The sequence below is a fragment of the Rhizophagus irregularis genome, chromosome 29, assembly GCF_026210795.1.
Source record: "Rhizophagus irregularis chromosome 29, complete sequence".
NCBI classification, from domain to species: Eukaryota; Fungi; Glomeromycota; class Glomeromycetes; order Glomerales; family Glomeraceae; genus Rhizophagus; species Rhizophagus irregularis.
Genome location: NC_089457.1, coordinates 533,280 through 558,138, shown reverse-complemented (window position 1 = coordinate 558,138; position 24,859 = coordinate 533,280). Strand labels below are relative to the sequence as shown.

At 29.6% G+C, this 24,859-nt stretch overlaps 11 protein-coding genes across 12 annotated transcripts; 5 read left to right on the top strand and 6 right to left on the bottom strand.

Annotated features, from left to right (window-relative positions):
• Nucleotides 1-101: 101 nt before the first annotated feature.
• Nucleotides 102-2,562, top strand: OCT59_019466 (uncharacterized protein; the record flags this gene model as incomplete). Its single annotated transcript, XM_025319523.2, has 5 exons — nucleotides 102-212; nucleotides 284-968; nucleotides 1,054-1,137; nucleotides 1,207-1,586; nucleotides 1,659-2,562. The coding sequence occupies 5 exons, from the start codon at nucleotides 102-104 to the stop codon at nucleotides 2,358-2,360; spliced, it is 1,962 nt and encodes a 653-aa protein (XP_025173633.1). The 3' UTR covers nucleotides 2,361-2,562.
• On the bottom strand, nucleotides 2,273-4,800 carry OCT59_019465 (uncharacterized protein). 2 transcript variants are annotated; one of them, XM_066143550.1, is made up of 3 exons: nucleotides 4,162-4,800; nucleotides 4,052-4,099; nucleotides 2,273-3,965 (listed from the first exon to the last, which is right to left on the bottom strand). In XM_066143550.1, exons 1-3 carry the CDS (start codon nucleotides 4,351-4,353, stop codon nucleotides 3,003-3,005), a joined length of 1,203 nt encoding a protein of 400 aa, XP_066005288.1. In that variant the 5' UTR covers nucleotides 4,354-4,800; the 3' UTR covers nucleotides 2,273-3,002. The 2 variants fall into 2 exon arrangements, with proteins under 2 accessions (XP_066005288.1, XP_025173634.1); XM_025333297.2 differs by having other exon boundaries at nucleotides 2,273-4,099.
• A 115-nt stretch (nucleotides 4,801-4,915) lies between these two features.
• OCT59_019464 (uncharacterized protein) lies at nucleotides 4,916-6,584 on the top strand. The gene has a single exon (XM_025319524.2). The coding sequence runs from the start codon at nucleotides 4,969-4,971 to the stop codon at nucleotides 6,430-6,432; it is 1,464 nt and encodes a 487-aa protein (XP_025173635.1). The 5' UTR covers nucleotides 4,916-4,968; the 3' UTR covers nucleotides 6,433-6,584.
• OCT59_019463 (uncharacterized protein) lies at nucleotides 6,452-9,631 on the bottom strand. The gene is made up of 11 exons (XM_025319525.2): nucleotides 9,208-9,631; nucleotides 8,834-9,112; nucleotides 8,553-8,757; nucleotides 8,403-8,487; nucleotides 8,212-8,306; nucleotides 7,960-8,143; nucleotides 7,785-7,876; nucleotides 7,547-7,707; nucleotides 7,293-7,446; nucleotides 6,774-7,220; nucleotides 6,452-6,710 (listed from the first exon to the last, which is right to left on the bottom strand). Exons 1-11 carry the CDS (start codon nucleotides 9,594-9,596, stop codon nucleotides 6,594-6,596), a joined length of 2,208 nt encoding a protein of 735 aa, XP_025173636.1. The 5' UTR covers nucleotides 9,597-9,631; the 3' UTR covers nucleotides 6,452-6,593.
• Nucleotides 9,632-11,028: 1,397 nt separating this feature from the next.
• On the bottom strand, nucleotides 11,029-11,484 carry OCT59_019462 (uncharacterized protein; the record flags this gene model as incomplete). The annotated part of the gene is made up of 2 exons (XM_066143549.1): nucleotides 11,029-11,229; nucleotides 11,446-11,484. 2 exons carry the CDS (start codon nucleotides 11,482-11,484, stop codon nucleotides 11,029-11,031), a joined length of 240 nt encoding a protein of 79 aa, XP_066005287.1.
• An 817-nt stretch (nucleotides 11,485-12,301) lies between these two features.
• Nucleotides 12,302-13,005, top strand: OCT59_019461 (uncharacterized protein; the record flags this gene model as incomplete). Its single annotated transcript, XM_066143548.1, has 4 exons — nucleotides 12,302-12,324; nucleotides 12,393-12,570; nucleotides 12,642-12,735; nucleotides 12,815-13,005. 4 exons carry the CDS (start codon nucleotides 12,302-12,304, stop codon nucleotides 13,003-13,005), a joined length of 486 nt encoding a protein of 161 aa, XP_066005286.1.
• A 552-nt stretch (nucleotides 13,006-13,557) lies between these two features.
• Nucleotides 13,558-14,484, top strand: OCT59_019460 (uncharacterized protein; the record flags this gene model as incomplete). Its single annotated transcript, XM_066143547.1, has 3 exons — nucleotides 13,558-13,896; nucleotides 13,964-14,041; nucleotides 14,115-14,484. The coding sequence occupies 3 exons, from the start codon at nucleotides 13,558-13,560 to the stop codon at nucleotides 14,316-14,318; spliced, it is 621 nt and encodes a 206-aa protein (XP_066005285.1). The 3' UTR covers nucleotides 14,319-14,484.
• Nucleotides 14,485-14,636: 152 nt separating this feature from the next.
• OCT59_019459 (uncharacterized protein) lies at nucleotides 14,637-15,439 on the top strand. Its single transcript, XM_025319527.2, has 3 exons — nucleotides 14,637-15,040; nucleotides 15,106-15,187; nucleotides 15,254-15,439. Exons 1-3 carry the CDS (start codon nucleotides 14,673-14,675, stop codon nucleotides 15,323-15,325), a joined length of 522 nt encoding a protein of 173 aa, XP_025173639.1. The 5' UTR covers nucleotides 14,637-14,672; the 3' UTR covers nucleotides 15,326-15,439.
• Nucleotides 15,440-15,631: 192 nt separating this feature from the next.
• Nucleotides 15,632-21,269, bottom strand: OCT59_019458 (uncharacterized protein; the record flags this gene model as incomplete). Its single annotated transcript, XM_025319528.2, has 24 exons — nucleotides 15,632-16,326; nucleotides 16,404-16,505; nucleotides 16,590-16,722; nucleotides 16,796-16,908; nucleotides 16,983-17,078; nucleotides 17,149-17,375; nucleotides 17,466-17,539; nucleotides 17,724-17,809; nucleotides 17,889-18,190; nucleotides 18,274-18,472; nucleotides 18,549-18,695; nucleotides 18,767-19,026; nucleotides 19,095-19,227; nucleotides 19,301-19,438; nucleotides 19,513-19,624; nucleotides 19,693-19,820; nucleotides 19,935-20,051; nucleotides 20,152-20,203; nucleotides 20,297-20,433; nucleotides 20,494-20,626; nucleotides 20,709-20,830; nucleotides 20,911-21,000; nucleotides 21,103-21,183; nucleotides 21,264-21,269. 24 exons carry the CDS (start codon nucleotides 21,267-21,269, stop codon nucleotides 16,153-16,155), a joined length of 3,162 nt encoding a protein of 1,053 aa, XP_025173640.1. The 3' UTR covers nucleotides 15,632-16,152.
• Nucleotides 21,270-22,248: 979 nt separating this feature from the next.
• OCT59_019457 (uncharacterized protein) lies at nucleotides 22,249-23,794 on the bottom strand (the record flags this gene model as incomplete). The annotated part of the gene is made up of 4 exons (XM_066143546.1): nucleotides 22,249-22,778; nucleotides 22,851-22,972; nucleotides 23,044-23,183; nucleotides 23,252-23,794. The coding sequence occupies 4 exons, from the start codon at nucleotides 23,792-23,794 to the stop codon at nucleotides 22,249-22,251; spliced, it is 1,335 nt and encodes a 444-aa protein (XP_066005284.1).
• Nucleotides 23,795-23,847: 53 nt separating this feature from the next.
• On the bottom strand, nucleotides 23,848-24,643 carry OCT59_019456 (uncharacterized protein). The gene is made up of 2 exons (XM_025319529.2): nucleotides 24,432-24,643; nucleotides 23,848-24,376 (listed from the first exon to the last, which is right to left on the bottom strand). The coding sequence occupies exons 1-2, from the start codon at nucleotides 24,626-24,628 to the stop codon at nucleotides 24,187-24,189; spliced, it is 387 nt and encodes a 128-aa protein (XP_025173642.1). The 5' UTR covers nucleotides 24,629-24,643; the 3' UTR covers nucleotides 23,848-24,186.
• Between the last annotated feature and the right edge of the window lie 216 nt (nucleotides 24,644-24,859).

Below are 24,859 nucleotides of genomic sequence, written 5' to 3'. Positions count from 1 at the left end.
CATACACGAACCAAAAGGTTATATCTATAAATTGGTTCTTTCCTTATTTACACAAATATATAAGTGATATAAGTGAAAAAATAATTTAACTCATACCGGGAATGTTACCATCAATACCTTTTAGGTATTTTAATATACTATTTTTATGTTTTCTGATTTTTTTTTACTTTTCAGATTCTGTTATTTGCGTTGACGAAAATGAACATAGCTCGGTAATGTAGACATTATTGATCAATTATTATTTTCTTTTTTTTTATTAACTAATAACTTTTTGTTATTACAGTCAAATAATGTGCACGTATGTACCTCTTCAGAATATCAAAATAAGTACCAGAATTACATAAAAAAAGAGGAATTACGTAAAAAGGCTACGAGTGAAGAATTTGAACTTTCAGAACCTGAAATACGAGAACAATTGGAACAAATTAATTTGGAAGTATCGCGTGTAGATGCGCTTAAAACTTTAACCTTTGGATTATTAGAAGTTTTTGATAACATAATTGATGAGCGTGATAATGATGATTCATCTCAATCGGATTTTCAAAAAGACATTTTGAAATTGATTTCAACTTTTCATCATACTGCGTTAAAAATGAACGATACAGCATTTTTGGAACAAATTTGGAGTCAATATAATGTCCATGCAAAAAACAATAAAAACAATACTCACGTTTTTATTCATAAATCTCATGGAGCTAAAGAAATAGTTGATGATGTACTTCAAGAAGTTAGTAATTCTGCAGATAGATTAGAAGAAAATATGCGTAGACATAATATTGGTGGAGGTTCCAACTTTCGTGGATCTCTTGAGACGGTTCTTAAATTAGAAGAAGATGATGAACAAGCTGATTGGGGTAATGAAGATGAACCTCGACGTCGAGGCCATGTTAAAGCGATAACAATCTTGGATGTAGATAATAATGAATATGTCTTAACAAGACCCAGCGATTTAACCATGTTTTATGAAGGTAGGAATGAGACTAAAAAAAATATATTAATCTTAATCTCATTCTTAGATCGTTCTTAACGAAAAAATCATTTTTTTTTGTGTAGATTCTCGATTAATTCAAGATATAATTTTTATAATAGTTGCATCATTTACATTTGGTTGGACTTTTAGTATTATCGGACTACCAGGTAAATAATGATTTTTTTTTTTTAGAAAGTTAATCTCTAATACTAAATAATTTTGTTCATAATACATAGCATTTTTGGGATATATAATTGCTGGAGCTGTACTTGGTCCAGCCGGATATAACGTAATTCAGGAACTTATACAAACAGAAACACTTTCACAATTTGGTGTTATATTTATAGTATTTATGTTAGGTTTAGAATTTTCGTTCGATAAACTAAGATCTATGTGGAGATTTGCCCTTGGAAGCGCTTCATTGATATTTACGGCAACTCTTTGTTTCTTCATTTTAGCTGGATTTATTGTTGGTGCAAGCGTAAATGAATCTATTTTTATAGGAGCATGTGTATCGCTTTCGAGCACAGCTGTTGTTGAACGATTACAATGTGTAGAGTTAAAACCACTTTACGGCTTGCTTGTAATGCAAGACATGTTATTTGGTGTTTTATTGGTAATAATTTAATTTATATATTTTATATATATCTAAAAAAAAAATGTTCTAATATATATTTTAATATTTTAGGCAGCATTACCGGCACTATCAAAGTCAGGAGTAGATGTTATATTGGCTATAGGACATTTATTCTTATCATTAATAATTTTCGTAACGTTTAGTCTTGCCATTGCTAATATACCAGTTGGATGGCTTCTAAGTTCGGTTAGAGGGTCCCATAATCGAGAACTTTTCCTTTTAGGATCAATTTCAATGTGTTTAATAATGTCACAAGTATCAAATATGTTAGGACTTGGAGTTGAAATCGGATGTTTTGTAGCAGGAGTACTTATTCATTATCGTAGATCAATATCTGAGTCATCGATAAGTGTAGTCGAACCCGTTAGAGATATATTTTCATGTTTATTTTTCGCAAGTATAGGATTGCATTTATATCCAAGTTTTTTGATAAATGAAGCACCATTATTATTTACTTTAACGACGGGAGCAGTTGGATTTAAATTTATAATAAGTACAATAACATTATTAATATGTGATTATAGCTTAAATAAATCAAGTACGATGGCAATTGGAATATCACAGATTAGTGAATTTACTTTTGTTTTAGGCAGTAAAGCGAAAAGTTTTGGTATAATATCACGAGAAGTTTATTATTTATTATTAACTGTTACTTCATTATCTTTAATGGTTACCCCTATTTTATGGAATATTTTATTTAGAAGTAGAAGAGATATAAGCGGTTTTGGTGGTAAAAATAAAATGATGGTATAATTGGAAATAGATTATAAACATTTATAAACAAATATATATATATATATATATATTTTAAAGAGGAGAAAGAGGAGAGATTAAAAAGTATAATGTGTATTTTATAATAAACTAAATTTTTTTTAATTTTTGTTTATTACTATAAAAAGAAAATTATCAGATAATAAATATATTATAGTGATTAGAAGGAACACTGTGTCATGTAAACTTTTTGGCTTTTTTTCCCTTAAAAGCAATGTTCTTTTTCAAATCATTATCCCTTCAGATAAATTAATACAAGCCAATCCAATCATCTCCAAGTTTTGCTCAAAGCTATTTTATTATAGTTCTATTTTACTAATCGTCATTTAGCAAATTTTTAATTGGTACAGGTAATAGTATAAGTATAGAAAATAATTGTATTAATGAATAACAAAATAATCTTATTACTAGTAATTTCCTTTTTCATTTTCGGTAGCAATTTGTTTAAGAGATAAGACTAAATAAACTAAACACCATGTCTTTTAGAAATTTAGTTAGAATTAATCCTGTGGCATTTAATTCTTACACAGATTACACAGAGGGTTGAAACTTGATTTCATATTTTCTGTCAGATTAATCCACCAGATATTTAATATCACTTTAATTATAAAAAGATTTTAATTGTTATACCCAATCACGTGGATTTTTCAACACATCTATTAATTTTTCTTCACGACTATTTTTTTCGGGAACGTGCATATATTCCCACCTTGCAGTTAAGGGTAATGACATAAATATACTTTCAATTCTTGCACCTGGAGTTTGCAGTCCAAATTTCGTCCCCCGGTCCCATATAAGATTAAATTCAACATAACGTCCCCTTCGTAATTGTTGCCAGTGTTTCTCTTCTTCACCAAATTTCATATTCATTCTCTTTTTAATTATTGGAACATATGATGGGAGAAAGGCATCACCACATTGCTTTATAAGAGCAAATATCTCTTCGGCAGGTTTTCTATCCATATCATCAAAGAATATACCACCAACCCCACGTGCTTCACCACGATGTTGTAAATAAAAATATTTATCACACCATTTCTTGAATTCAGGATAATATGTAACATCATGTTTATCACATGCATCCTTTAGCGTCTTATGGAAATGAATCGCATCATCTTCAAAAAGATAAGATGGTGTAAGATCAGACCCTCCTCCGAACCACCATAATTTTGAAGTTCCATCCTTATCATCCTTATTATTAATCTCAAAATATCTATAATTTAAATGTATGGTTGGTGCATAAGGATTATGTGGGTGCATAACAATTGAAATCCCTGCAGCAAAAAATGGATGAGGTCCTTTAGATGGGTCAATTTCTTTATTGCGTGATTTCATTTGTTTTACTGCCGCTTCAGGTAAATTTCCATAAACAATTGAAATATTTACGCCAGCTTTTTCAAAAACATTTCCATCTTGTAAGATACAAGAAATTCCCTCTCCACCTTGTTCTCTTTCCCAACGATCAATTTCGAATTTTTTACCATCAAGAGATTCAATTTCTTTAATAATAAGTAGCTGTAAAGATTTTATATATTTTTCCATTCTATGTCGCATGGGTGTTCTCTCATCATTATTGAAATTAACATTCTAAAATATTTAGAAATAGATAAATTGAATTATTAGCTATCCTAATATTGCATTACTATTTATAGAATTTTTGTATGGATAACTACTTTTGGTTTATTATTTACCGAAGCGGCACATTCAACTTGACCAGTTAACTAAATAATAAAGATAAATTAAATAAATTAAGTATTAACTAATACAATTAAAAATTTTATACCTGAAACCCTTTAAGACAATAAAAGGAAAGTCCACTGCTTATGAAAAAAATTGCAACTGGAATTCTATTATTTACTAAAAATTGCTTATTATTTATAAACGGTGTTCTAGTAGCATATGTAGTATATATTGCATTATTGATTTTAATAGAAGGCAATCGTGATACGAAACGCGCCAGTAAGGAAGGGAACATTCCGCTGTGAATAAAGGCAAAACAACTTTTTTTTGAAAATTTTTTTTTCCGGAAAAAATTCCGGTTTAACTACCCAAACAGCCACGTGACTTAGTACTACTAAAAAATAAAAACGCGTTTTTTCTATTAAATATTATAAAAAGTGCTTATCATGATAATACGGAAGAAGTTAGGAAAGGACGAACCGTGTTTTAAGGGGAGTTTCTTATTTATGACGATAATTTATGTATTATTTTTTAGAATCATCGAAGTATGAACATGGATATCGAATTATCGATCAATTCTGAGATGATGAAAGTTCTGAACAAAGATAAAAAAACAATTGCAGTTGTAGTTATAATTTTTTATTGTATAATTACTGATTTTCTGAATTACGTGTGAAATTTTTCCAATTTTTACTAAAAAAAACTAACAGTAAATTTATGATCATGAGAAATATTTTGGGCTTTTTTTTATCAAGAAGCATCAGTAAAATTAATATTTCCAAGATTCTGACCAATAAAATTCGTCAAGTCACGTTACCGAAAATTTTTTGGTGCACCCCTAATCTATTAATCTATACGTGTTTACATCTATATACAATTTTCTTCTTTTTTATTCATATATTCATTCGCCATGTCGGTACTTAGTGGTAATACCAATATTATTGTAGAACAACCTCGTGAAGTGCAACATTTGTTGTCTCTAAAGGTTATGAGACAGTCAAGTCCTTCAACCAGTAAAGGGACTGAGAAGAAGTCACAAGCAGAGTCTTTGGACCCTACTGTTTCGAAATCGGCGTCGAGAATTCACATGCGTGATCTTAGTGAGAACGAACTATCATCTTTGCCTTCAATGAATACTAACGCGATTGAAAATATTTATTTAGGTGCTACTTTTGACAGTTATCTTATTGTAAATAACGATTCAGCTCGGATAGCACGTGATATCAGCATTAGAGCAGAACTCCAAACGGAAAAGCAACGGTTGCAATTGGCAGACACTACTTCCAATTCAGTTCCAACCATTGAACCACATAAAGCATATGAATTTGTAATAAAACACGAGATCAAGGAATTAGGCATACACAATTTAGTATGTATGGTTCAATATACAACAGATGAAGGGGTAAAAAGATACCTTAAAAAGTTTTATAGGTTTCAAGTTTTGAATCCTTTCGCAGTAAAAACTAAAGTTAATAATATGGCAGATGGAACTGTGTTTTTGGAAGTTCAAATTCAAAACGTAGCAGAGAGATTAATGTACCTGGAGAGGATGAATTTTGAACCTGGTGAAGTTTTTAATTATAAAGATTTGAATTTTGTGGTTTTCAATGATGAAATAAATGACAAAGAACTTAAAAAAGTTAACGAAAGTATTAATGAAAATATTAATGAGAAAATCGATTTAGTTAATAAAGAATCTAATATTGAAAGTAAGGAAGAAAATGAAAATTTGAACATAGCAAACGAACAAGCAAACTTAGAAAATGATAACAAAGAGGACGAAAAAAACTCTGAATCAAAAATTGTCAAATTATCAAAAGTAAAAATAGACCAAGAGAGTATTTTTGGAAAGAATAGTTATTTAAACCCACAAGATATTCGTCAATATTTGTATATGTTAACGCCAAAACCTGAGATAGATAATAAACTTGCACGGACAACAAACGCTCTTGGAAAACTTGAAATTGTTTGGCGTTCAAACTATGGTGAAACAGGACGTTTACAGACTAGTCAATTGATACGTAAACCTCCAATACTGGATGAGATTGAGTTTTCCGTAACATCCATTCCAACTTTAATAGAACTTGAAGTTCCATTTAAATTAGGATGTCGCATAAGGAATCGAACGACGACTACATTAAAAATTACGATAATAGCGGTTAAAAGTAAAATGGGATCTGTATTACTAAGTGGCCCTTCTACAAATTATTTGGGTGAATTAGCATCAGACGCTTTCGTTGAATTTAGCTTGGAATTTTTTCCATTAAGTCCTGGATTGCAGAAAGTTGGTGGTTTAAAGGTGGTAGATAAAATTTCTGGTTATACAAAAGAAATCGATCACCTGACGGACATTTTTGTTTTATTTTCAAAATAGAAAATTTCAATATTTTGATTTTAACATTATAACATCCAATGACATAGAATCATTATTTTTATTATTATTTAATAAATCTAATACTTTTAATATTTTCTTTTTAATCTTTTTAAATAAAAATTTTCTTATTAGTTAATATTATTATTTTCTATAATATTATCTCACTCTCGACCTTGATGCACAGTCATTTTAGGTGTTTCCAAATTAGTTAAATAACCAGTAATCAGTTCATTACGGACGTCCGGCATAGTATTTAACACCAAATAACGTTTATCTTCCTATAAATTAATATTGTATTAAGAATGAACGTCAAATATTGTAAATGACATTTATATACTTACTTTAAGTACATCATGAATTTCTTCTAGCGATAATGCGCGTGCTTTCTCTTTACTGGTTCCAGTCTCGTCAGTTGCGCCATCTTCTGATAATTTGATCATTCGTGTCCTGTATTCAACAAATTGATTTTCTCGTAAAAGTTCTTTAAATTCTTTTTTAGCCACTTCAATTCTTTGAATTAGATATTTGTCAAATAGTTCTTCTAGTAATTTTTCATTCTTTGAAAGTCGGACAGAGCGTATATCTTCTTTGATAACTGACTGAATCTCTAACCAAGTAGTATCAAGCTGAACATGTTGGTCAAGTAGGTTATGATATGATTTCAAACGCTTCTGATAGATATCATCTATATGTTCTTGAAATAGTCTTTCTCTATCTTTATCTTCAAGACCATGACCATGAAAACGCGAATCTTTATGTAAATCAGGCTTCTTTAATTCCCAAGTGGTCTAGACAAATAAATAATTCATCATTAAACAAATTGAAGCAGAAAATATAACCACCATATATTACTCCTTTACCTCATGAGTTCGCACTAAATCTACTAAAAGTGTTTGGAATTCGCGTATGGATTCATCTCGCATAATTTTATTTTTAGCATTGTCTTTTTCACGTGTTTGGACTTTCTTCTCCCACCTAACTTGAGCCTCCCGATTTCTTAAGCTTGCCTCCTCTCTTAAAATAGCAATATATTATACCTTTACTAAAAAAGAAATTCTGAAAGTGGCAAAATTTCGATTTAAATACAGATAAATTCAAATCAATAAAATCATACCTTGCTTTACGATCTCTTTGTCTACGTTCATCCTCTTTCTTAGCCATTTCTTCTTCATCTTCGGCTTCTAATTTTCTACAATAATCTCTAAATATATCTTCTCTCATATCGGAAGATTCTACAGCATCATACCTTGGATCATGATCAATTATTCTCTTGACCTATATAGTGAGATAATGATTACATAACTTTGAAATAAAGTCTTCCCCTATTAAAGAAAGCCATTGATTATTTATACCTTTCGCCAACTAGAATTATATTTTATTTCCCTCGTTTCTCTCAATAACCTTACAAAATCTTCTTCGGCTTTCTTTTGTTGAACTCTTTTGCCTAATTGGTTGAAAGAACAAATTATTTAAACAACGAATATATAAAAAAAATGATGTTATACAGATTGCAAAGTAAATTCTCACGCTCGGATTCTTTTTCTTTCAATCCTTTCACGTAATTCCTGAATGTTTTTTCTTTTTCTTTGTCGTCAGAAAAATTTTTAAACCTTGGATCACGCTTAAATTTTCTCCTAAAATCATCCCAGTGAGAACGGTGAGTAGTTTCTTCTTCAAGTAATTTCAGATATTCATCTTTTTCCGACAAATTCTATTTACAACATTCATCAAGTTACTAACTGCAGTAAGACACGTTATATTGTACTAAACGTTGTTTACCTTCGCTTTATTTTTCTTTTCAGCCCTTAATTCCGCTACTCGTTCTTTGCAGTATTCATCAAATATCTCTTTTCTTTGTTTCAAAGTCGGTATTACTTAGGATTATCGCAATAAGTGGAAATGTTAGATTTTTTAGTTTTAAATTTAATTAATTATAACTTTCATACTATGACCGATTACTCTTAGCATACATGTATATCTTTCGTCATGAATTATTCTCGGAAGTTCTTTCTCCCAAATGGCAAATGGTGAAACTTCCATATCTTTAAGCAAGCTCTAAAAGTAGAAACTGCATTATTTTCTATAAATAAAAATGAGAAATTTATACTTAAATGATTTACCTTAAACATAAGTACACGTTCCTCGGACGATAACTCTACATCTTTTCCTTTGTCTTGCTTTTTTAAAATAGAGTTTTCTTCTTCGCCTGCGTTCTCGTGATCATCAATTTTATCGTTATAATCTTCGGAATCACCATCCATTAATTCTTGGTTTTCTTGTTCCTCCATAAACTGAAGTTGGAAGGCTATATCATCTTCTGTTAATCTAAATGTTTTTGTTTGTTCATTAATATTCCAATTAATTAAAATAAAAAACAATAAACTAATAATAATATACTAACTCAGTTCCTTCAACTTCGCCATCATCCACACTTCCTTTAGCTCTTTTGAAATCCTCGCTACCAGATACTTCCTCATCGTTTGCCTTTCGTTTTAATCCTGCACTATCATTTGATCTTTGATTTTGAGCATCTTTTTCTTCTTGTTCTTTGAAAACTTTGACAGCTTCTGCAATTTCTTCAGGTACTTCCCAAACAGATTGTTTCGTCTCGGAATTATAATAAAATTCATTTCCTTCAGTTGTATTAACGATATACCATTTTGTATCAGGAATTTGCCTCCTGTACAAATGTAAAAAATTTTTTTTATAAGAAAATAAATTTGGATAAAATATAAAGTGTATCTATATGACAATGTTTGATCTGGATATACTTACTTTCCTTTAGCCTTTTCTTTCTTCTTTTTATCTTTATTCTTATCCTTTTGTTGTGTAAATGGTACGTTTTGTTGTATTTGCTGTGGCATGACTCCTGAAATCGGTTGAAACGAAGGTAACTGCATAATTCCGGGAGGAGGACCAGGAGGACCAATCGGAGGAGGAGGAGGAACCAGTATAGGTCTCTCCCAAGTACTTTGACCTGTCGCAGCGTTATAATAGTAAAACATTCCATTCGGGGCACGGTGCTCAGTCCAGCCTGAAGGAAGAAGTGGACGAAAAGGCGGACCCATATGTAATTGGGGTAATTGATGCGGGCTTACAGGAGGTGGACGTTGTTGCGGATAACCAGAATGAGGCTGATCTTGTTCTCGAGGTGAGCGAGACATGTTATTAATACGAATAATGCATAAGCTTATTTTTCCGCATTTAAACCAGTCACACAGTCACATTATTTTATCACATAATTAAATCCTTAATTCCGGCCGGAAAGTATTGATTATGAAGGGCAAGTACCTGAGGATGATGATACTACAATTGCTGTAGATGAGCCAAGAAATTTCTCAAATAACACTACTTAGATCTCGTGTTAATCCTTTGGAGAATTGCCGGAATAGTAGGAATATCTTATATTCCTATTAATATATATTAGTTACTAATATAATTTTAATCGTCCCATACACATTTATCATTATCTTTCATCAAATTCATTTTTCATCCTCAACCTCAATAACATCTTGTATTTTTACAACCACTGAAAACAAATTCTTTTAAATTCACTATATAATGAACCTTTATAACCATCATTCGACCATTTTGGAGTTGTTGATGCAGATTCCCTGTATTGCAAGAATTAATCTTTTTATATATGCATGCTTGTTGCTTCCGAACTTTTGATTATCATCGTCTTCATACTTATTATTATCATCATCGTACTTGTGATTATTTTGTATTCGACGATAATCGTTATATTTGCCATCCTCTTTTCATTTTAAAAGAAAAACAGAGAATAAATGCAATGATGTTCAAAAGTCAGAAATTCTCTTCTCTTATTATTACCTTACAAAACTTCCAGCCTAGGGAAAAAAACATTATAACTTACAAAGAATTTATTTTTAAAAAGAAAGAACATTTTAAATCAAAAAAGTCAAAGAGTAAACTCCCTTTTGTAATTACCTTAAGACTATTTTCCAATCATTTTGAAACAAGAAACATGTTATACCGAAAAAATAAATTTTTTATACAAAAAATCGTTTTATTTAGTTCAATAAAATATAAAAAACAATAAAAAAAAATGAAATTATTCGACTATATACTATAACTCATAATTAGTTGATGTAGATTATGTGTGTAAAGATATTTTTATTGATGTGATGCTTTTAAAGCAATATCCTATAGTGACAAATGCGCTGTTCGATCTTCCCATAATTTGTTCTCTTACCGCTATAATCATTACTTGCTCATTTATGACATCTACGGGCAAACCGAAGTTCAAAATTCCGTAGTTTAGGATTTCGTTTATCCTTTTCAAGAATTACCTTATCTATTCAAGGAAAATCTTTTGAAATGAATAAAGTTTTAAAAGGTCAGCTTTTGCCTGCAACAAATGAATACCCTGACAAAGTAATTCTTGATATTAGACAATGTGAGATTTACCATGAATAGATAAGCTGTCATCTTTCCCTCCATTTCCAGAATCTTTTCCACGAAAACCGACTGCACTTTCATCAGATACGCAACTCGGTCTCAAATTTCTTTCCTTGAAGGCTTTACATCGCAATTGCATTTCACTTTGGAAAGTCATGTACTTTCAAAGCAGGATTACTGCATCCCACAGAGTGATGATAAGAATCGAATGAGTAAATAGCAATTTGCCCTTGGAGCTATAAGGTTAAAATTTTGATTTTGGACGTAAATCCATGATCGACGTGTTAGGAAAATTTTAAAAAAGAAATCCGGGAGTTCCTTTTCAGCATTTGATGCTGTTATCTCGTTTTCAGGGATACTCTTGACACATATCGTCTATACAAATACAAATGGATAAAAATCGCCTTCTTACTAAAATACTTGCAGAAAACCATCATAACAAATTATACTTTTTATAATTCGCTCCAACATGTATAAATATATATGTTTGTTAAATCACGAATAATACCCTTTAGCTCTCAGAATTCTCTATTATCTTCCAAAAAAATTCAACTACTCCCATTTACATTTTCTCTATATAAAAAAATTCACCTGTAAGGTACCACAAATTCCGACATTAATCTTATCCATTTCTTCCTTAATTGAACTTGACCCATTAGGAACCTTTAAAGTCTCATACTTGAGATCACTTGTGTGGCCATAATTCTAAAATAGAATTGTTTTTGGTTCTCGCAGCTAAAAAATTCCGCAATATCACATCACGTGAGATCAGATGTGATATTCCTAAATACAAACTTATTATAATTTTATTTTTTTTAAATCTATTATAAGTGAAAGATATAAAACAAGATTAATATATCTACAAAGAAACTTTACAAGCCTTGTTGGATTTGGATTTATATTGCTTAATGGAATTGTAACAAGCAAGGACAAAAAATATATTATTTATTTATTTATGATTAAAACATCCCTTCAAACAAATATAACAAGATAGCCAATAATTGAAAAATTTTCCTGATTATTATCCTCTTTCTTCTAAGATTTATCCCTCTTCTTTCTTACTTTCTTTTTCTTGAGATTGGTCAGGTTTAGGAGAAGGAATGTAAAAAAGAATGGTAAAATTGTATGCAATATTTGTAAAGAATTTCGGTATAAAATGATCAATTTTAATTCTGGCCAAAATTAACCATTTCGAATACTGTACATAACGCCAAATTTAGAAATTTCGATATATTAAATTGATATAGAATCAAATCCGACTTATGAAATATCGATTGTTTTACTGTATATCATGACTAAGTTTTAGATGTTAATAATACATTATTTTAATTGGCTGATAAACAATGGTGATCACGAAAAATTCTGTATATAATTAGGGACGATTTTGGTCCAATTATTGAGGTATTTAAATTACATATCTCGAAAATATCTTTGCACCCTTACTCAAATGATTCTTATCCATTATAGGAAGTGGCCAAAGTGTTATTACAAAAAGGTCGACTTCCATTAGTATTTATTTCTAAATTTTCAAAATAAAGTGTATCTAAGACTCGTGAATGTCTCTTTGTGCTAATTCAACATAATTTAGTATATTGGACAGAAACTAGAGAAGGTTCACGTAATTCAATTCATTATTCTATTGATCAAAATGAAGTTTTAGCAAGAGTTAATTTTGGAATTTATATAAAATACGCAAATGAATGGGTTAGACATAGGGTACATTTATGTTAATATGTTCACTTATTTGTGAAGAATTATATCTATTATTATTTTATTTATGGTAATAGGGAGCTGATGAGATTACTTATTATATGCTGTTAAATGGTAAGGGAACGTTCAATGGATTCATCGAAGATCGAAATATATCAAAGAGAACGAACAGTGAGTAAATCAAATATTTATTATATTAATTTTTTTTTATGCTCGTCCTTTAAATTTATTATCATACTTTCATTAATAGAATACAAAGAGTTAAAGATGACGTTTAAAAAAATTGTGGAAAGGCGTTATCTTACACCAGTAAGAATAACAGATTCAAAATCTGCCCAGGATAAGGCATCAGAGGCCGAACAACGCGAATTAGCAAAAGTCACCAATTTTATTCCCACAAAAAAACAAATGGCTGAAGTGAAAGCTAACTCACGGCTGTAACTGATGATGACAGTGTCGCAACAGGATCGGTGAGACTAAGCTAATAATATTAATAGTTCTATTTTCATATTTATTTATAATACGTATATTTATTTCAAGAACACAGACAAATCAATGATAATTTTTTTTTTTTCTTACATGATTCCACATCATTTGGCTTCTCATCATCTACAATGTTAAGAACTACTTTCGCTATAATACTTGCAGATTGATTAATTTGAGCCTTAACAAATTCAACAATTTGCTGTAGCACCCAAATATTAAAATTATTCAGCTGATCAATATATGCTTTAACTTACTCTGTTTCTCGATTTAGCATTAAATTTTTCATAATTTACACGATAATATTGATTTTCCTAAAAGATAAGATTTTTGTTAACAAAAACAGAGTCGATTCTCTCCTTTTTGTTGCTGTAAATTCAAATTGATTAGAAAGTAATTTATATATATATGTAAAAAAAAATTATATTTAAACAAATATTCAAACATTTGTTGGTCGTTCAATACTATCAAAATTGATTTTACGTTTCTAAAAATTAGGATAAGGAAAATATGTATTTTAAATATGTAGATGCAATATCAGCTCAAAGAATTATTAGGAGTGTTCCCATTGAAAAGACTGATTTATTTAATCAACAAATGCAAAGTGCAAGAAGAGGAGTAACTCGCGAAATTCTCATTAAACAATATTTGGATTATCTTGTGGAATATGATGATATATTACGTAAAAAAGATGAGAATATGGGTGGAATGTATATTATTCGATATAATGAAATTTGTGAATCATTGAAAAAAGAGATTTTTGAAGATGTCATTATGGAAAAATATGGATTTAAAGGAGTGAGAATTGTCAGACTCTTATACGAAAAAAGCAAATTGGATGAAAAAGCAGTAAGTTTTTTAATTTGTACAATTTGTACCTCATCGGTTTTTTAAAACTAAATATTTTTTTTTCCAGATTGTTAACATTGATGAATCCTTTAGAAGCTCGCCAAAAGCTTACAGAATTAATGAGCGGGGTTTTGTACAAATACAAGTAATTTATCAAGCTGTCAAGTTCATAAGAAATTTATATTTGTTATTAACTAAATACGTCAATTTTTTTACAGGAAGTCCCACGATCGGCAGATCGAGCACCATCAAGAACATTTTATCTATGGGATATAGATTACAAAAAATGTTATGATGTATTGTTGAATAATTATCATCAAACACTTGCTAATATACATCAAGTGAGATTTGATTATGAATCGGGAGCATCAAAGACTCCTAGAAAAGAAAGAAAAAGAAGATGCATTACGACAATTGAATAAGAGCTCTAATATACAATTATTGAATGAAACAGAAAGGAAAAAATTACATGAATTGGAGCAAATATTGACCCAATTGGATACTGTACAATTGAGAACTGTGCAAAATATTATGTTGTTTAGAAAATATAAATAAAAAATCGGGGATAATAAAATCGCTGTTGGCATGCTAATAATAACTATTATATCAATAAGCTAATAATGATTAATTATTAACTGAATTTAGAAAAATAGCCTCATTCTCAATTAAACCTTCTTTTGGGTTAGATCTGGTCCAAAAAACTATTGTTATTTAGTGACTTTTTTGGTGATTAATTGATTAATTTCTAAAATTTAATTTTCGATTTTATCATATATATGGCGCAAAGTTCTGTAATAACGATAAAAACAACGATCAAATATTTTATGAAAGGAAAATACATTGCATTAATTTTCATGTGTATTTTTGTCTTAAATATGCGTCGTTTCTTTTCAGAATTTATGCGTTGTTTCTCCTCGGTATTTGTACGTCATTTCACACCTTCTATACCATATGCTATACCACCTACCGCACCACCTATCATACCACCTACTATATCACTTTACATTCGACCTTCCGTACCACTTTCCGTATCACCTATAACATGTATCGAAAGATCTAAACAAGGTGTTACATTCAACAGAGAGTTATTTGCATTAATTGGAGGTGTATTTGTATTCTGTTCATTTGCATTAGGAAATCATTGGTACGATTTATTCTCGTGTTAGTTGTAATGAGGCAAACTATAAACAACTATTTTCTTTGTAATAGGAGCTTGAAGAACCAAATAGGTTCAGAGAAAGAAAGACAAGAAAGTATAAGCAAAGAAATTCTGGCAAAATTGAAAGAACAGGTATATCGTTTTTCTATTCTCTGAATTTCATAGTTCTAATAACTCTTCTTTTTTCCACTAATATAGAAAGAAGTGAATGAAGTAAATGAAGCAATTGAAGTAGTAAATGAAATAAATGAGGTAAATGAAGATAAATGAATAAAGAAATTTATAATGGTAAATAGATCAATGTCAATTTTTTTTGAAATATTCTGCTTAATAAGTTACAATAAAGATTTTTATGATCTTAAATCTAGTTTCTATTTGATTTTTAAAACTTAAATCATTTTATCCTTAAATTGTTTATTCTGTTGAAGTTCTGATAATTATCCCGTATTATTTCAGTTTGATCAAATTCCATTTCACTTATTAATAAAAAAAAAGTAATAAAACTTGTTGAATTATTAACCAGTTAATTAACCGATTGAGTGAGATTTATTTGGAGTTGACCAATTATCAAACTGCGCACTAGTAAAAATTTTTTACGGTTATTTTCATTTTCTTTATTTTCTTTCAACTTTCTTATTTAGCTTTAAAATATTTTAAAGAACTCTTGTAAAATACTATTTTTAACAATAAATGCATATTGAATAAAACAAGACTTAAGTAACTAAATAGTTATTCAACAAGAATGAAAACAATTATTTTTTTGTTTGTATTTGGTATATACTGAAATAAATAATAGGAATATCAATAAGAATATTAAATAGATGTGTTTTTTTCCTAAATATCATTTCTTCGCATGCATGTACATTGTACAGTATATTGTTTTGATAAAAACAAAAAAGAAAGTTATTACATACTATTCAAAAAAGAGCATTTTCAGGATTTTATGATTGTTTACTGATCCACTAAAGGTATTAGAGAAAAAAAATGAATAGTGACAGGAAATAGGAATTAAAATGTAAAATATTGTAAAATATTTGTATGTAGAATCAATTATTACTAACAATTTTTTTTTTTTGTATTAAAATTGATATATATAATTAAGATTGCAAAAATGGTCCTAATGGTGATCTGGCAACCACATCAGGAAATTGTTGATTGAGTGCTTTTATGAGATCTATTAATTCTTGACGTGTTTGATCTTTCAATTGATCTTCAGGTGGAGAAAGAACTTGAGCAAAAATGTTTAAAAATTCCGGAATGTGACTTAACACCTAAAAGTAAATTTTAGTTAATTTAATACGTTATATTAATTGGCAACTACCAAATTTAACCATTATCTCAAACTTACATAAGAATTATTTGCACGGAAAAGGTAAAATATACATTGAAAAACAGGTTCATTTTCCTCATAATCTTTTAATGGTAAGGTACGAATTATTACTTCTAATACCTATAAAAATTAATAGGTTATATTTCAAACCCGAAATCAAGAGTAAAAAAAAAAAGAAAAAAATTATTTTGATAACTATAGTACCTGATCAATTGGAATTACTTGAGAACATTTTATTATCATTCGACATACTGCCCCGCAAGCGTTATCAGTAACATTTAGTACGTATTTCCCAGTAAAAAGTGGATAAATTCGTGTAAGAATTTCATTATATTTACTATATTACATTGTACTAGAGTTATTACTAGTTGATAATGATTTAACAAAAATAAGTAAAAAAGAAAAATTACCTGCTGATATCGATTGTAGTATATTGACAAAGAACGCCAATAGCAAAAGCAGAATTACTCCTCACTTCTTCCTCTTCATCGCCCAAAGCTTTAAGATATAATGATAATAATTGCTATAAATTAATAATAAAAAATTTTAATATTTTTCCAGTGACTTTTACTGTGTTATTCTTTGAAGCGTGCTTACTTCAGTAAACTCTGAAATACCGGATTTAAGACCAATAGTGGAATCACCCAAGCATCCAATAGCCATAGACCTATCAGAAACTGGCTTAGACCTTTTCTAAAACCATAAAAATAGATTAACACAATTAAAAATACATAAAGTGTATCGAATTGAATCTGTAACATACATAATATTTAGTTATATGTGGAAGGTACACTTTGAAGTAAGAAGCAAAATCAGGACCAAGAACTAAAGCCAACGCGGCAACAAAATCTGACGCAACACTAATTAAAAGTGCATCGTATTCTGCTTCTTCATCCTCGTCTATTAATTCATCTTCATCGTCATTATCAAGCTGGCATAAGGCTCTTTTCTCATAAAGAGAGAGTATGTTTTGAGCAATAGGATCAACATCTTTTATTTACCAATTAATATTTAAATATTTAAATATTTGTTATAAAAACTGAATATATATAATTATAAGCGGAAAAAAAAAATTCTTACAGTCTGCAATAATCGCGGGTCCACATTGCTTAAGTGTGTCGATAAATTCTTGATATAATTGCACTATTACCATTCTGCATTAAAGAATTACGCGTATTAGAATAGTAGTAATAAAGTTGGCACTTAGAAATATCTTTATGATAGTAATCAGTATTAAAATGTGGTATCATATTTTAAATCAAAATGAGCTGGGTTAAATAGCTTTATATCTCATCATATAACTAATTATCTCAAATTTTCAATGTTCTGGAAACTCACTTGCTTTCTTCATCGTTCACTATTGCTAATATTGTCGGCATTACAGTTTTTGTCATATTTTGCACGTTTTCGTGGACAGGCACTTTCTAGAATATAAATTTTTTTGTAAACGAATATAAACGAATAATGAAAAAAATTAACAGATAAATGAAATGTAAACAATACCACGGGTAAACCAGCTTCCCATTGAGTTGGATTTGACATACTATAAAAGGTTGTCAAAAAACGGAATAAAGATGATACAACTGATTTTCTCACGCCTCCCGAATGATGACTGGCTAGTTTCACCAACTCTGATATTGATGCTTCAACATAAGGAAGAAAATTGGATCTTGTATTTTCAAATATCTCCCCAATAACATCAGCTGCTATCTCTTTTTCATCAACAATAGCCGAATTGATAGCATATTCCGCATCATCATCGTCATCATCATCAATATCTATATCTGTCGAAAGATTTTCTTCAGCTAGGTACATTTAAGATAAAAGTTCTTAAGAATTAATTCGTAAACAGATATAACTATAAGCAAAATAAATGAAAAATATATACCATCAAGTATAAATGGGTCAAATTCTTCCAATTGACAACTCTTTAATAATTGAGGCACAATTGTGTCTAAATATATATTAAATTCTTCTCCGAATACACGCGCCATAACTGCAAACAAACAATAACTACATTCGCGAAGACGTGCATGATCCAAGTGCGTTCCTTCAATTGCCAATCGCATAATCTCATTGACATGTGGCTAGGAAATGAATACAATGTTAGCTGTAATGAAGTATAAATAATATACGGTAGGTAATCTATGAATTTTATTATACCTGAATTAATTCCTTGCCAACTGCTTCAGCAACTGAACCTACAGTGTCGGTAGCTATTCCTCGTAATAACATGTCATCATTGTTTTTATTTAATGTCATCAGCACCAATAATCTACTAATTACCATAGGAAAGTATTGCTTAAATTCCTAATTAAAAGATAAGTAAAACATTATTATTATATTATTGATAAAATATTATAAAGAATAAAGAAACTTACACTACCAGCAGCATGAGCTGCGCTCCCAATAGCTGCTGTAACTGTGGTCTTTACTTCATTAGGACCATTATCCAATAAAAGTAAAAGTCTTTCCATTAAAGTAGGCAAGTATTGCAAAATTTCATCATCCAATCCTTCTAAAATAGCATCAAGCGCATTACATGCTTGCTTTGGAATTTCGGTGTTTGGATCGTTCATGAGATCAAATAACAAAGGTAATAGTGTAGCATGGTTGGATGCTATTTCTTGATCTAGTTCCTCTAAATGTACAATATTCTTTAGGTTAATACTATAATTACTAAACAAAACGTAAAATAATATCACCAACCTGCTAAACAGCCTAGTGCAATACATGCGCCTCTACGAACAATTGTCTCCGGGTCACGTAAACCATTACATACAAGAGGTAATAAGTCATTAAACTTCGGACGCATATGATCAGAACATCCTTCAATAAGAACCTTTTCACAAGTGAAAAGTTAGCATTTGCAATAAATCTCTATTATATTAAAATAATAAGATATTAAAATGTACCGCAAATGCCATCATTCCTGCTTTTCTGAATTTCGGGTCGTGACTTTGAACATATGTAAAAACGTTTTCCATGACAACAGGAAAAACTTGCTGAGGCGGTAATTTGGTGGATAAAGAATTAATAACTCTGAAAGCCATCTATTTAACAAATTATTAACTCAACATCAGTCCGCTCGTTAAATAATATTTTACAAAGATAATATAATAAATACTCTGGAAGGCGACTCATCATCTTGATCATCAGGATCATCCTCGGCCCCAATTGGCATCAATTGTTGAATAATAGGAGCAACGAGTTTTAACTTTTGAATTTTCGTTTTCTTACTACCAATGCAAATACCATAAAATTAAATACAATTCGATCATTGCTACAATTATATATTAATTCTTACTAATTAGTAACCCAGATAAGAAATTGCAAGGCCATAACTCGAACTGAATCATCATATTGATTATTACGTGACACTATCAAAACAAATTCAATAAGCTGTTGCAAATGATTAGATAAAAGTGGCGTCTCCTACAGGTAACATTATTTGAATCAATTATATTGAGCAATGATAGGCGAAAATTATAAATCAATTCTTAATTCTTATAAATAATATATTTCATAAATAAATAAAGTTTTACAAACCAACAATAACAATCCATCAAATAGTTCAAATCCTTTAATGGCTGAGTCATTATCACCTTGCTCTAAGCATTGTTGAATTACATTGACCATTGAAGGTATTAAATCGCGAAATAATTGCTAATCGAATTTTTTTTTTGTTTTAGGAAAAATTTTTATTAATATAATAATTGAAAATTAAAGGTAATCAACTTCAAAAAAAAAGGACCAATCAACATACTATGTCCGCTTTACTACTAGGATCAATAATTTCGGCAACTTTCCCTAGAGCCCTAAATAAATTAAGAATATATGTTACAAATTCGATTTTTATATTGAAGTTGCCAGCCATTATATTTATTATTACGAAAAGAAAAATGTCTTACTGCAACGTAGTTACGCGCACAACCTTGCTTTCAGGGTCATTAAGAGCTGCGCCAAACAACTCAAAGAGTTGTCTTAGATTATCCTGAAATGCTTCTATGATCACTTCAAACAAAGTATATAGTACAAATATTCCAACCTAAATGCAAACATCTTAGACAAGAATTTTACAATATTATTAACGACTTAATTAATTTACCTCCCGGTGTCCAGCGTTAGGACTTTGGCAACATTGATATAAGAATTGAAGCAAATGATTCCACGTGCCAGCTGGTATTTCAATTTTAGCAATAGATGAAATTACACGTGCAGTAGCATGTCTTACAAGTTCACTATAAATTAATCAATCATTAACCTTAAAATAAGTAACTTAATAAATTTAAACTCGCGTATCGCGTAATTTATTAAGCTTACTGAGATTCCCGCAAAATAACCTCGAGTAATTGATTTTTTATAGCTGTTTGTGTGTTTATATCAATCTTTGACCACCATTTTATTGATCTTTTTCTTAATTCAACAGCTGCAAGTTGTCGCACCTAAAACCATTATTATTGTGATATAAATATTGTATTTTAAATTTTTTTTCTTTTTTTCGTGAGAAAATTAACTTACAGACCTGCCAATGCGTAGAGGATGATAGAATTTGTACAAGTGCAGCTACACAAGTAGAAGAACTATAAAAATCGTTATTCAAAGTAGAAGTAGCCTTTAAAACAAAATGTGAAACAAAAATGAAAAGAATATATTAAAAACGCGTGAGAGACAAAAAAAGCAACAAACTTTAGTTGTCAACATAACAGTTGCGTACCGTTCTTATTCTTGCTGTATCAGTATCACCAGAAACTAATTGGTTAAGGAGTTCTTCTAGTCTTGAAACAAACTCTTGATACTACGTTATAACGCGTTTTAGTAAGGTTAAATAAATAAATTATACAAAAAATCTCATATCACTTTTAAACCAAAACAAACCTCCATTTTTTATATCTACACCAAAAAGATATATACAACTAAATTCGTAAAAGAAGAAGACTTTTTTTTTTAAAAAAAAAAAAAAAATTTTGATAAAATCTCGATTCACCAATTAACTAAATGAGAAATAATTAATGTAAATCAATCAGAGTCAGTAATATACTAAGTATATTGAGTATATCAATCTAACATTCACAGTTAACGCAAAAATATAGTAAGACAAGAATGGTTAGACGAATAATCAATTGATAAAAAGGTTTAGAATTCCGGCTATTGTCAAAGAAGAGTGATATTGGGGAACCTATATGACGAAAATGAAATCAAATTTCAATATCACAAGCTAGGTTAATAAATTTTATTACTCAAACAATTATTTTCTTTCGCAAATTACTCAATTGATTAAATTATAATAATTTTTCTGCTTTTAAAAGACTTGAGTTACTTAAGTGTGAGAGATAACAATTTTATGGTTCTTTTGCATTACTGAATAATTAGAACATTTAGCAGATAGTTAATTTGTTATACAACTATAACTCACGAAGAGTAACTGCAGCAAAAAACCGGAGGGAGTTATTTCTTCCAGTTCGCCCAAAAGTTAATTGGCAAGAGAAGTTAATAGAAATTAGAAAATAAATCAAGAAAAACAGAGGAGGCAAAGGTTGAAGGTAAAAGTTAAAGGTAATAATTACGTGACAGTGATCATAGGAGAGTCTTGAATTATCTTGTAAAATCAAGCAAAACAATTAATGATGGATGCAAAAATCCTCATTTAAGAAAAGAATTATTCTCAAATTCTTAATTTCATTATAAATTAGACAAGTTTAGAAAGTTATCCTTAGATTAAAAGCATGATTATTGTAAAGTATATTGCTCCGAAATTTGTTTAATTTAGAAATTAAATGCTACCGAATATTTTAGAAAACGCGCCAGTGAAAGATATTGTTTACCATATTTAACCTTCATATATTAAAATAGTCCTTATGGATTACTTTTTCATTTGCTTATCCTTTTGTTTTATTATATCCGGAATTATATCTGTTGAAATATTTGCTGTTGTTCCACCTAATCTTTTTATAACCAATTTGGGTCTTGTTCGATGAATATGATCGTAAACACATTCTAAACCTGGTTTCACGTCATCAAATGTTGAAGGCCTGCCGTACTTTTCATCCCAAGTATGAACTAATTGAAAACAAAAATCAGTCCCACAAGTTCGTTTCAATCGAATCTTGCATTCTTCACATTGAATAAATAATAAATTGCAAGTTTTGTTTCTGCAATTCGTATAAGCACCACATGGTTTGCCACATGAATGACACTGAGAAACAATGTCATCCGTAATTGGCTCGCCAAGGCGTTTATCGAAAGTAAAATTACGACCTTTATACAAGGAAATAATTGATGGGTTTTCCATAATAAATCGTCCATATGCTGTAATTCCTCCTTTAAGCATGTAAACTGATTTAAAACCGTTAGAAAGTAGTATAGCACCTGCTTTAGAGCACCGAATGCCACCTGTTTAAACGGGTGCAGTAAGTTGTATATCAACAATTATGAAAATTTAATTATTATGTTACACTTTCGTACCAGTACAATACATGTAAATTTTTTCATTTTGTTTTCCCTCACATATTTCATTCATAGCTTTGATACTATCACGGAAAGTATCTACGTCTGGTCTTATTGAATTAACAAAATAACCAACTTCGCTGAAAATTGAATCCAAGAGTTATTCTAAATATGATTAATAATACACGAAATAATGCATTCTTGCACTTGCCTCTCATATTGATTTCTCATGTCTATTAAGATAGGAGATTCTTTGGAATTGGATAATACTTCATGCCATTCTTCTGGAGTTAGATAAACGGGTTGTTTAGACAGATCATATGAGCCAGATTCTAATCTATCTGCAACAATCTTACAATCAAATCATTAGTTTAAATTTAATTGTTGACTATAATTTTTTACGTTAATTCATCACAAACCTGTTTCCTAATTTTAACATTTAACTTTCTAAATGCTTTTACATGATATGTTGAGAAGTTGAAATCAGTTCCTTTTAAATTTAATTCTTCATCGCAATATTTTCTTAATTCTTCTAATTTTTCTTTTGGGCATGAAACCTGTGCATTTATTCCTTCAGTAGCAATATAAATTCTTCCAACTAGTCCCATTTCTTCAAGTTTATTTAACATATTTTCTCGTAATTTTTCAAGAGAGAGCTGAACGTTCAAGTTAAAAGAATAAAATGAAAGGGTCATCCACTCATTAGGTTCTATCGCAATGTTAGTGTTATTAGTTGTATAAAAACGACAACATCCATATTTATAATCAAAACGTCTAATTGAATCAAAAGTTAAAGAGCAACTTTTATTACATAAAGACGAATTTAGTCGAGATTTAACAACTATAAATTTGTTTAACAGTAAAGTTTTATTACGTAAAGGTTTTATAAAGGAACCATATGAAAAATTACAAATAAGAGCACCACGAAACGTTTGCAAACTCCGGGAAACGTAAACATTCATGACCAAAAATATAAAAAAGTTGTATAAAAAAAGTAAGGAAGAAAAGAGTGAAAATGTGAGGATCAAAGAATTTTTTATTTTGTAAAAAATTTTTTAGATGACTTATTTTATTGGTTGATAATTTATTAGGTAATATCTAAACTATAAATCCACCGAAATTTTCCTTTCGTGATAACTCAAACTTTATCCTTCAATATTTTAGGTGTTTGAACATTCTCGCATATATATTAAACTTTTTATTTAAATTCATGAAAATACAGCGAAGCTAGTGGAAATTGTTATTCTCGGAAAAAAAACCAGACTAAAGTAATTAAGTTTTACACGATCAAAGATAAACTTGAACAGAGTCCCGTCACGTTTTTAATTTTAGATGCATTACGGTATAATCCTATTTATAAATAGATTCCATCTTCAGGTTCTTCCATTTCCTCATTTTGTACGTTGATAGGAGCATTGTTATTATTGTTCTCTTGTGTATTCTCAACTTGTACCGTTTCTGTATTTTCGATTGTTATACAATTATTTCCATTTTGTTGTCTTTTCTTTAACAAATCCTGAATTATCCTGATCTTCTCTCGATGTCTATTCAAAAAAAAATTAGATTACATTCTAATAACAATGGATATATGATTATTACCTTGCGATAAGGTCTTCATTCTCTTTTATTGCCAATTGAAATTCTTTGTCATTCTCATCAAATTCTTTCATGTCTTCATTCGATCGAACTAAATGAAATATAGAATTTTCTAAACGTTGCTTTTCATAGATAAGGCTTTCTACACTAAGTGCATCTAGTTGAGATATTGTAGGTTCAAGAGGCGGTAGTGAAGCCATATTAAAACGTAACCTTTTGATTCAGAAGTTCAGGAAACGGGTATTAATAAACCTGATTTCCCACATGATGTAAAATTTATCAAATTCGCTATATTAAGTAAATAAATAGAATATCACTTTTTTTCCGAACGATATATTTTTATCACGTGATATCGAAAAAATATAGGTTAATTAGTTTCAGGTCAACAGGTTATATCGATGTTACAATGCCAAATTGCAATTGCTAAACCT